The sequence below is a fragment of the Mastigoproctus giganteus genome, chromosome 2 (assembly GCF_048544385.1).
Source record: "Mastigoproctus giganteus isolate SK-2022 chromosome 2, ASM4854438v1, whole genome shotgun sequence".
Lineage (NCBI taxonomy): Eukaryota > Metazoa > Arthropoda > Arachnida > Uropygi > Thelyphonidae > Mastigoproctus > Mastigoproctus giganteus.
Window position 1 is genome coordinate 2,453,433 of NC_143576.1, and position 12,665 is coordinate 2,466,097.

The window sequence follows — 12,665 nt, forward strand, 5'->3', positions numbered from 1 at the left end:
CCTGCTAGAAAAATTCCTGTATATCATTGACAAGACACCATGAGCTACTCTTGCAGCTCGTCTGCACTGCTCAGAGAACTTCATATCTGCCTGCACAATTACCCCCAGGTCCTTTTCATTCTCCACCACTGTCAGTGTAGTACCGCAGAGTTGATACGTTGCTCTGGGGTTACTGTTTCCCATATGTAGTACTTTACATTTGTCAATGTTAAACTTCATTTGCCACCTCTCAGCCCATCTGTTCAACCTTTCCAGATCCTGTTGCAGCAGCATAGCGTCAGTAGTGTCCTTAATAACCCTGCCAACCTTTGTATCATCTGCAAACTTGGACATTAAACTTGATATCCCATCATCAATATCATTCATAAACACCGAAAACAACAACGGACCCAACACTGAACCCTGAGGAACTCCACTAATAACATTAGTCCACGTTGAGCAGTGTCCATTGATTACCACTCTCTGTCTTCTGCCACTCAACCATCCCCTTATCCATAGCAGCAATTTGGCTCCAATGCCACACTGCTCCAACTTGTGCAGCAGTCTTCCATGTGCAACAGTATCAAAAGCCTTTCTAAGATCCAAATATATGATATCAAAGTTATTCGCTGCATCCAGTTCTTTTGTGACTACATCATAGTATCCAATCAAATTGGTCAGGCAAGACCTGCCCTTAACAAAACCATGCTGCGTCTGAGCTATAACTGAATTCTTGTCTAGATGATCCTGCAGTGCTTCTTTAACCAGTGCCTCCATTAATTTACCTGGAACAGAAGTTAAACTAACAGGTCTATAATTACTTGTGTCAGCCTTTGATCCTCCTTTGTGAATTGGGGTTACATTTGCACATCTCCAGTCTATGGGTACCTCCCCTGAGTCCAAAGAAGCTCTCATAATTATGGCTAGGGGTTTGCTTACTTCCTTTGCTGCCTCCTTTAATATAACTGGATAGATCCCATCCACCCCAGGTGCCTTTTTTATGTTTATCCTCAACAATCTCTCCTCCACTTTCCTCTCAGTTATTACAAAATCATCCAGCTCCCTGCCAATGTTTACTTTACCTACATCATTATCCTTCCTGAATAACTCCTCATGCGTGAATGTAGATGCAAAATACTCGTTTAGATTGTTAGCCACCTGAGCAGGATCCTCAACTGTTGAACCATCAATATCCAGTGGACCAATCTGATTCATCCCTTTCCTTCTTGAGTTTAAATATGTAAAGAACTCTTTTCTGTTTTTCTTTGCATCCTTTGCCAAGGATTTTTCGTAGTCTCCCTTTGCCTGCCTAATCTCCTTTGTGGCTTGGTTACAGACCAACTTATATCTATCATAGGCTTCCATGTCACCCATTAATTTGTATGTATCCCATGCATTTTTCTTCTCTGCCACATGTCTCATTAGTTCATCTGACAACCATTTAGGCCTAAACCTTGAACAATATTTCTTAGTTGGTATGTAAAGCCTGGTAGCCTCCAAGATTAGTTCCTTGAATGCTTCCCATTTTGAGTTTGCTGTTGGTAACATCATCAGTTGGTCCCACTGTATAGAATTTAAATACTGTCTCAGACCATCATAGTAGCCTTTACGAAAACAAAAACCCTTCCCTTTACCTCTGATGGTAGTTACCTCCTTGAGTAAATCCCACTTCAACACACTGTGATCACTGCCACCTAGTGGTTCATTTATCTGCAGATTCTTAATGCATGAAGAATCACTACTGATAATCAGATCAAGAGTATTGCTCCCTCTTGTTGCCTCACGAACATGCTGATGTAGAAAACAATCATCCAATAAATCCACAAAAGCCTTGCTAGTGTGCGAGTGACCAACCCACAAATTCCAGTCAATATCTGGGAAATTAAAATCCCCCATTATAAGACTCTCTGATTTACTGGCCCACTCTATTTCCCTGTACAATATCTTATTATACTCATCAGAGTCATCAGGCCTATAGTACACTCCTACTCTCAATTTTGATTTCCCTATGCTTATGTCACACCAAACTGACTCGACACTGCCCTGTCCATCGATGTCGACTGGCTTCACTTCCTTGGACTTTATGTGTTTCTTAACTAATAGCATAACCCCTCCTCCCCTCCTGTCCTGTCTATCCTTTCTATACTCATTGTATTCCCCAAATTCCAGTTCCGCATTACTTATATCTGTGTGACACCACGTCTCTGATATCCCAACAATATCTGCCTTTGATGTTTTGAGCAATACCTCAAATTCATCAAATTTATTTACCAAACTCCTAGCATTGGTGTACACGCAGGTATACATGTACCTGTTTCTATTCTTAGCTACCCTAACACAACCCATGTGTTTACTTGTACTGCAATGACTCCCAGCAGTCTCTGAAATATCCTGCATCTTGTTTTTCAGGCTTCTGCTCATTTCAATAGAAGCAGTGCAAGAATCACTTCCACCTCTGCCAGTGGCTACTGTTAATCTATTAGTCCTTGTATCCCCCCCAACTAGCAGTTTTCCGACCCACCTAACACTGCCTCGACAGCATCAGCAAAAATTCTTGCACCCTTTCTATTTAAGTGTATCCCATCCCTGTAGAAGCAATCTCTCCTGTTAACAAGTACAGTCCAGGCTGAAAAAAATTTTACCCCTTGAGCCTTGCACAATCCCTCCAGGGCCGAATTGATCGACAAGGCTCTCATCATATACTCCCTCCTATCGTGTCTGGGCAGAATTGCAGACACTTTCAAATTCAACCCTAATTCACGGCTTTTTTTCAACAGTGACCTGTACTTGCTAAGTAATTCCGCCGGTCTCCTACTCTTAATATCATTAGTGCCGACGTGTACAACTATATCACCTTTTGTGCCCTTAAAAGATAATATCCGCTCTACAACATCATCCACCTTTGCCCCTGGCAGACATACCCTGGTCCTATTCCACCTATCCTTTTTACAAAGCATGTTCCCCGTTTCCCTGACAACAGAGTCACCAACAACTACTAGTTCCTGTGGGACCAGCGCATTCTGCCTAGGGGGCTGCCTCTGTGTTGCCTGATGACCAAGTGCAAGCTCTGTCGTTGATGTGGGCAGCTGAGAGCTTGATCGGCCCCTCAATTTATTTCCTTCGAGGGCATCCACCCTGTCCTTCAAGCTCTCATAAAGGCCCATAACAACGCTGAGTTGTCGCCTGATTTCCTTGCACTCCTTACATCGTGCACACACAAAGACGGCAGTATCATGTCCCGTACCCAACTGCTCCGCAAACATCAAGTAAACAGTGCATTTTAAAAGACTGTGATTCAGAGGGCAACTGCCCCCCCCTCAGTTCTCCCCTGAACTACAGCACTCCCATTAGCTTGAGCCTTTTGCTTTGCTGCTCTGGTCAGAGTCATGATTCCGATTTAATTCAATAAAGTTTCAAAACAAAAATTAAATCCTTAAGTTATAACATTATATTTATTTTCTGCAGTAAGCTTTGACTGCTTACTATCATCTGCAGTAAGCTTTGACTGCTTACTGCTTTTTTTTTTTTTTGGTAGTTGTTGGCGCATCGGCTTCTGTGGCCATATTGCACCTCCCAAGGTTTTTGCAGTACTTTGATCCAAGCCCGAGGCGGGAATCGAACCCGCGACCTTTGGGTTGCCGGGCAGGTACTTTACCCACTCGGCTAGCCCGGTCGGCTACTGCTTACTGCAGATGACACTCTGTATTCTAACTTCTCCACTAATGTTGGTGTTCCCCAAGGTTCAGTTCTTTTGCCCGCTCTTTTCCTCTTGTATATTAATGACCTTCTTCCATTGATGAGAAATCCTATCTATAGTTTTGTTGATGACATCACGTTTCATTAAAACTTACAGTTTGAGAAACCTTGCCCACTGAGAATCAACTCCAACAACCACCAAAGAGTTCGGCACTGACATCAGAATGCAATTTGGCCTAGAAAAATGCAAAATCCATGGACTGCATCAACAATATCCAGTCAGATGAAACTACAAGCTGAAGACTAGTGAAGAGATTGAAGTCATGACAGAGAGAGAGACCTACAGATATCTGGGAATGATGCAGGTCCACCAGTTAGATCACAAGGAGATCAAGGCCTGCCTTACTGAGAAATACCATCAGAGACTGAGAAGCCTGCTAAAATCAAAACTGAAGAGGGGGGGAAAATTGCCAAAACTATAAACACTTAAGAAGTCCCATTACTAATGTACTACTTTGTGATCACAGATTGGACCAACGGCAAGCTGCAGGAAATTATCAGATCGAGCAGTATAACAATGATGAAGAACTGCCAATACCACCTGAAGTTAGCCATTGAGACAGACCATAACCTGGAAGAAGAAGAAGGAGGGAGGGGACTGACTGGCCTCATTGACCAAAAGAAGGTGATCAAGAAGCTGTAGGAGTACTTCCAGGAAAACATCACCAATTTACAAAAACATAAGAAAGATAGACAAACGGTATGCAACATTCAACCTTAACAAAGAGACCAAATGCAAACAGAAGAAACAAAGACAGAAAGATGGGCAAAGAAGACAGTCCATTGCAGACACCACAATGACTTCCATCAATGCTACATAGATAAGATCGATTCAAATGCATGGCTTATGAGCAGGAAGCTGTTTCCAGAGACTGAAGGATACATGTTTGTCATCTAAGACCAGCTAAGGACCCAGACTAACAGATGGTATATGACAACAATTCCACCTGACCACAGAAACAATCCAGCACATCAACATGGGATGCAAGGTTATCATCACCCAGATGGCATACACTCATAGACACAACCAGGTCACTAAGATAATATATCAGAAGATAGCACAAAAATACCAGTTGATCAATCATATATTACAAGCATGAACCCCATGCAGCACTATAAACCCCTACTTAAAAACTCTATGGAACAACACCATTAAAATGGATAAGGTGATCCCATACCGCACAAGATTTTATCCCATTTACAAGAAAGAAATGGCTGCCTACCTGATCGACACAACAGTGCCCAAAACCTGCAACCTCCAGAAATCCTATGAGGATAAGATCAGGAAGTAAACAGACTTAATGCAAAATGCAAAGAAATGTGGAATATGAAACAAATAATGACCATCTGAATCACTGTAGTAGTAGTAGTGGCATGTGATGCAAGAAAGCATGTGTATGAGCTTATGTAGCATCAGCCAAAAAAAAAAAAAAAAAAAAAAAAAAAAATCACACCATTCCCTCCAAATGCCTGTCCAGTTCCTCCTTAAATTTATTCAACCGATCAACTTCCACAACGACAGATGGAAGTTTGTTCCAGCAATTAACCACCCGCTGGCTAAAGGCAAATTTCCGCACATCTATTCTACATCTGTCTTTTCTTAATTTGAATTTATGCCCCCTTAGGTTCGTAATCTAAACAAGTGGAAGGATCCCATCAGAATTCAGCGTGCTCAACCCATTCAAGGTCTTATATACCTCAATCGGATCACCGCGCAGGTGCCTAGTCTCCAGCCACTGTAATTTGCAGAACTTATGCCTCTCTTGGTAAGAGGATCCCTTTATTCCCCTCACCAATCTTGTTGCCCTTCTCTGTACACGCTCAAGTAAATCTACATACTTCCTAAAATGAGGCCTCCAGACCTGTACGCAGTACTCAAGGCGTGGCCTGACCATTGCCTTATACAGAGGGATAATCACCTCCTTTTCCCTGCTAGCAAAATTCCTATATATCATTGACAAAACCCCATGACCTGCCCTGGCAGCCTGTCTGCATTGCTCAGAAAACTGCATATCTGCCTGCACAATTACTCCCAGGTCTTTTTCATTTTCTACCACCTTAAGTGTAGTACCACACAGTTGGTACGTTTCTCTGGGGTTACTTCTACCCATATGCAGTACTTTGCATTTGTCAAGGTTAAACTTCAGTTGCCACTTCTTAGCCCATCTGCCCAAATTATCTAGATCCTGTTGCAGTAGCACACTGCCATTACTATCATTAACAACCCTGCCAACTTTGTATCATCTGCAAACTTCGACATTAAGCCTGATATACCTTCATCAATATCATTGATAAATATACAAAACAACAGTAGACCCAACACCGAACTATGTGGGACTCCACTAATAACATTAGTCCAAGAAGAGCAGCACCCATTGATTACCACCCTCTGTCTTCTCGCACTTAACCATCCTTTTATCCATTGTAGCAACTTACCCTTAATACCATTCTGCTCCAATTTGTACAATAGTCTTCCATGCGCCACAGTGTCAAAAGCTTTCCTGAAATCCAAATATATGATATCAAAATTATTTTTTGCATCCAGTTCCTTTGTAACCACATCATAATATCCTATCAAATTTGTCAGACAAGACTTTCCCTTAACAAACCCATGCTGTGTCTGAATTATTGCTGCAGTCTTGTCTAGATGATCCTGCAATGCATCTTTAACCAGCGACTCCATTATTTTACCCAGAACAGAAGTTAAACTAACTGGTCTGTAATTACTTGTGTCACCCTTCGATCCCCCTTTGTGAATTGGGGATACATTTGCACATCTCCAGTCCGTGGGAACCTCCCCTGAGTCCAAGGATGCTCTCATAATTATGGCTTAAGGTTTGCTTAGTTGCTTTGCCGCCTTCTTTAATATAACTGGATAGATCCCATCCACCCCAGGTGCTTTTCTTATGTTTAACTTCAACAGTTTCTCTTCCACTTTGCTCTCAGTTATTACAAAATCATTAAGTATCCTGCTACAATTTGATATCCTTCTGCCATTTTCAAACCTTAATAATTCCTCACGTGTGAATGTAGATGCAAAATACTCATTCAGTTTGTTTGCTATCTGAGCAGGATCATCAACAGTCGAACCATTGATGTCAAGTGGACCAATCAGATTCATCCCCTTCCTTTTAGAGTTTATATAAGTAAAGAAATCCTTGCTGTTTTTCTTAGCATCTTTTGCCAAGGATTTCTCGTAATCTGCCTTCGCCTGCCGAACCTCCTTTGTGACCTGATTACAGATTAACTTATATCTGTCACAGGCTTCTGAGTCGCTTGATAATTTATATGCATCCCATGCATTTTACTTCTCTGTTACGAGTCTCATTAATTCATTTGACAACCATTTAGGCCTAAACCTTGAACTTTATTTCTTAATAGGTATGAAACTTTTAGTAGCATCCACGATTAATTCCTTGAATGCTTCCCACTTAGAATTTACTGTTGGTAACATCGTCAGTTGATACCACTTTACAGAATTTAAAAACTGTCGGAGACCACTGTACTCGCCTTTACGGAAGCAAAAACCCTTAACTTTACCCCTGATGGTAATTAAATCTTTAAGTAAATCCCATGTTTCTTAACTAAGAGCAATACCCCTCCCCATTCCTATCCTGTGTGTGTCCTTCCTGTATCCATTGTACTATGCAACATTTAAATTCAACATTACCCTAAAAATGCTCTCCCTACAATGTCTGCATTTGATCACTAAATCAGTACTTCAAATTCATCAACTTTATTTACAATGCTTCTGGCAGTAGTATACATGCACATGTTCTTACTCTTAGTTACCCTTACACAGCCCATAAATTCATTTATTCCATGATGCCCCACAACAGAGCCTGAAACCCCCTGACACTTTTCTTTCCAGGCAGCTGCATTTTTCAATATGCAGCTGTGAAAGAATCAACTTCACCTCTAGCTCTGGTTAATCTATCAGTCTGTGTATCCCCCCCCCAAAGCTAGTAGTTTGGTGACCTGCCTATCACTTCCTTGATAGCATCAGAAAATATTCTTGCATCCCTTCCATTTAAGTTTATCCCATACCTGTAAAATCAGTCTCTCTATCCCACGAGCCTTGCACATTCTCTCTTCAGAGCCAAACTGACTGACAAGGCTCTCCATATGTACTCTGTCCTACTGTCTCTGGACAGAATTTCAGCCACTTTCAAATTCAACCCTAATTCCCAACTTTTTTCGAACACTGCCCTGTACTTGTGAAGTAAGTCCTCTGATTTCCTACTTTTAATATCATTAGTGCCAATGTGTAGAACAATAACACCTTTTGGTGCCCTTAAAAGATAATATCTGCTCTACAACGTCATCTACTTTTGCCCCTGACAAACATACCCTGATCCTATTCCACCTATCCTTCTTGTACAATATATTTCCCATTTCTCTAACACAGAATCACTGACAATAATCACCTCTTGTGGGACATGGTGGTTATTGTCAGTGATTCTACCTTGGAGTTTGCCGCTGTGCCTGATGTTTGCCTGATGCACAAGTCTGAGCTCCATCATTGAGTGAGGCAGGTGAGAGCTTAATGCTCCCTTCTCCTCATTTTAATTCCTTTGTGGGCATCTACCCCACTCTTCAAACTCTCACTCATAAACGTTCATCAGAATGTTGGCATCTAATTTCCTTACACCCACTTTACACCAGAACTCACACAAAGACATCTTCCTTGAATATATGATGTCTTGTTCCAAAAAGATTGACAAATGTTGCACAAGTTGCATGGTTTTTTAGGGCCATGATTCCTAGTAGAACTGTCCCCTTTGGTTCTCCCCCAAGCCACAGCACTTCTGCTACTTTTTGCCGGTTTCTTTGCTGCTCTAGTCTGAGGCATGATTTACATTTAATTGATCAACAATTAAATTTTAATAAAATTAATCAATTTACAATACTCCACTAAGCTAATAGATTCCTAAACGAGTTATTCTGGGGATGCTATTCCACAAGCGAAAGGTGTATTTTGCTGCATTTAAAGAGATGACACTTTTCTGACCATCCTCGAAGCCTATCCAACTCATTTTGAAGGAGCCTCAGAGGGAGCCTATCCAAGTCATCCAGAATGGTTAATGAGTAGCACAACTTGGTGACAATCATTACCCACTCTCCCAATCTTTATTTATCACCTGAAAATTTTGACATCATATCTTCTATCTCTTCGGTAATGTCATTTAAGAATATCAGAACCACATTTATTCCAGAAGCAACCTTTGGTGGACATTACTTCTAATGTTAGCCAGATCCAAAGGGTAGTCATTAATCATAAACCTCAGCCTCTTTCCCTGCAATCTCATGTCAAATGATTTCCTAAAATATAAAAAATGTTGAAATTATTTCCTACATCCAGCTAATGAATGATCAGACTAATATTAAAATTGAAGTCTCCTAAAGAGCAATTCTGGGACCACTGTTGTTTCTGATTTTCTAAATGATCTTGGCCAAGGGATAGACAACTGTAAAATGTGTTAGCTGTCTGACAGTACTGGGGGGGTTCCCCCATCTCTGCATTGTGTACTCAGTTTGTATGACACAGAACTCTGTGGAGGCCTCAAAGGGATAGACATGGGTTAGTCACATCAACACTAGCATAGACAGTGTGATGTCAAAATGTGAGCTTGAAATTAAATTTAACTAAAAAACATACACATTATATATTAACTCGCAGGATTTAAAACACTGGCCCTGATGACTAGCTATGACTACCAAGAGAATTTTCAAATTTTCATCAGAAAGAGCTCTAAAGTATAACCTAACATATTCTTTGAGCAGCATAGTGCGTAGGTAAGCTGTGTTGTTTGAAGATAAAAAAGCACTAAAAACCTACATTGGTATTATTATGTTTATTTCCAAATTGGAAATATGTAAATAATGAAATTAAATGTTCCATGGTATTTTCTTACCACTTCTTCAGTGACAGCTGTCTTCACGATATCACTGTTAAAAAAGTTCTTATGATCAAAGTAATCTTTTGTGACAGTGATATTGCAAAGACAGCTGTCACTGAAGAGACGTTTATTACTAAATTTGAAAGAGAAAAATTTGAAAGAATTTTTAAATTTTGAAAGAAAAATTTAAAATTTTCAAATTTTAAATTTGAAAGTAGTAAGAAAATACCATGAAATATTTCACTCCATTATGCAAATAATTCCAATTCAGAAATAAACATAATAATCTCAATGTAAGTTTTGAGAGTGTTATTATCTTCAAACAATCAAAAGCTTTTTTTTTTTTTTAATATCTTGATTGAGTTCTTGATTAAGTTTCTAGGTTTCCTATTTTTCTGCAAAAAAAGTTGAATAAAGGCTATATTACAACAGTGAGATAAAGAAGGAGCATAATCAAGTCAAAAAGAAAAGCTGTAATGCTGGCATGAAATTTATTATTAAATGCAGTTCATGTCTTAAAACATATGTTGATTTTTCAGATCTTAATGAACTTACCTGAACAGGAAGAACTATATATTTGTCTTGCTTTAGGCATTCCTCTACAGCTGCACCAAAATCTTCATAAGTCACTCTAGGACAGTCTAAGCCAGGAAATAAATCCGTAATAAGTCCCAAAAAGAGAGGGACATCTTCAAAGACAAATTTTGGAAGATTCATATCCCGTAATGCTCTCATCAGCACCATGTCCTTAAAAAAAAAAAATAAATAAAAAAAAAGAAAAAAATAAAAAGAAAAGAAAAAATAATTCCTCACAACTTTGGTAGATCTAAAATGAAAGGGAAGAAGATTACTGATGAAAAAATAACAAAAAATTTAATTTCGAACAGAGTGTAAACAAAGTAAAAAGAAGTCGAATTTGGAGAGTTTAGAAGAGAAGCAATCCTATGGAGAAAGATAGAGGAAACTCTTATGACATTTTAATTTAATAAATTACAGAATAGGTTATTTTTAAAGCTTAATATCTTATAAAATAACATGAAAAAAAATTGTATGTCAGTTAATGAAATTAAATTTTTTTTATGTTGGCAGGTGGAAGAAGAATGAATATCCAGTAAATTGAGCATTATTCAGTAATCAAATCTTTGACCAAAGAGGGCAGAAATACCTAAAGAAATCCATGAAAGAATGACTGCAGTGTTTGGAGAAGTGTTGCCCAGATATGCTACCATTGCAAGATGGTCAGTAGAGTTAAAGAGAGGATGTGAGTCAGTTGAGGATGACCAAAGGTTGGTCAGCCATTTGAAGTAATCAATTCAGAAACAACTACCAACTGTTTAAGAAAAAAATTTAGATTTAGAAAAGTGAAGAATTAAAGTGTCTGAACTGAAAAATACACTTAACATTTCCCATGGAATCATTTTAGCAATAACAGAGGGTAGAGTTCAAAAGCGAATTTAAAATTACAGTATTTGATGGCATATAAGACACATCAGCATATAGAACGCTCCCCCATTTTATAAAGGAAAATTAAGGAAAAAAAGTTTTAGTGTATTTAGGCATTTAATATTTATTGTAATGTGTATAGTAGAAAACAGCTTATTCTAAACATGTAATCAGAACAGCATGAAAAATACTAATACTATATAATAATACATTATTTAATTATTATTATTAATTTACCAATACAGCAATTTGAAGGAGAAATAAAAGAATCTTAGCAACATTAAAAAATATTTTATATGAAGCATACTACCACTAAAATTGAAAATGAACAAAAAGACAGTGAGGGATTGGTATAAAAACAGTGTTCTGCAAAGGGAAAGTTCAGTCATTTTGAAAGCCTAAAAAATCATTGCCTTCAAATCCCAAAAACTCTTCTTCACTAATGTTATTATCACTGTCTTCAAATAATGCAGTGCCTTCAGTGCCATCAAGGGTAATACTAATTCCAGTCTTCTTGAGAGACTTTATGATTATTTTACCACTTATATTTCTGGTGGGCCTCTTCATTCTTCCTCTGGTTGGGAGATCATATCAGGTTCTCTCATCCATTTTTTCCACTGTTCTCTCATATTTTGCTTAAATGGACACATCCAAAGGCTGCAATTGGCTTGTTAGTCCACCAGGAATGACAACTATCAGGGTATTCAGTTCCCTCACCCTCTTTTTAATGACCTCAGTTCTATGGGCTCTGAACTGGTCCCAAATGAGAAGAGAGGTTACCTTAAGAGACCCAGGATACCTTGCCCATATTTTTGGAGCCATAAATTCATTACAGATTCATCTATCCATTCCTTTGGATGAACATGAACAAATACACCTCCTGGAATTTTTTCCTTAGGTGGAGTTTTCCTTTTAAATATTAAAAATGGTAGTAGTTTTGTGCCATCAGCACAGCAGGCCAAAACTACTGTGTAATGTGTTTTCTCATGCCTGGTGGTTTTTATTGACACTATTTTAGAACCTTTGATATTCACAGTTTTGTTGGATGATGCATCAAAAATTAGTGGGACCTTGTCAATATTTCCTATTTGGCCAAGTTTAAAAGAAGTTCATTTTTGTGCCTTTATTACAAATTTATGGAATTCCAGTATTTTTGTTTCATAATCTGCTGGTAATTTTTGTGCAACTAATGTTTTTGCATGCATTGCCATGGTTTATGCATGCATAAACCATGCCTTTGCATGAATAGGTAACACCAACCTTCTGTTCCAGAAAAATTCAGAATTCCTCGTCCTTCTGCTAATATCCTGGCCTTATGCATAATCATTTTGGTAGAAACACTTCTTCCTAAATTCCTTTCACCTACTACCCACTTTTTTACATCTTCTTCTTCAAGTTCTGGCCAATGTGGGGCGGGACAATGAAGGTTGTGTTTACTTTTTTTTTTAGCAGCTTGAAGTTCTTTTTCTTGCTTCTGCCAGATGTGTATAATTTTTCTATAGGCTGTGGCCAAAAAACCTTTCTGAAGCTCTGTTACCATGTTTTTAGCATGATCTATTACGTCTAGTTTATATCCGATAGTGTAAC

The 12,665-nt window shown here is 38.8% G+C and overlaps 1 protein-coding gene across 1 annotated transcript in view; it reads right to left on the reverse strand.

Annotated features, from left to right (window-relative positions):
* Positions 1–12,665, reverse strand: part of Dhc98D (Dynein heavy chain at 89D) — a 971,787-nt gene that overhangs the window by 644,114 nt on the left and 315,008 nt on the right. Inside the window, exon 22 of the mRNA XM_090387912.1 lies at positions 10,191–10,382. Coding sequence (XP_090244038.1) covers positions 10,191–10,382 — 192 coding nt within the window. The remainder of the gene's footprint in view (positions 1–10,190; positions 10,383–12,665) is intronic.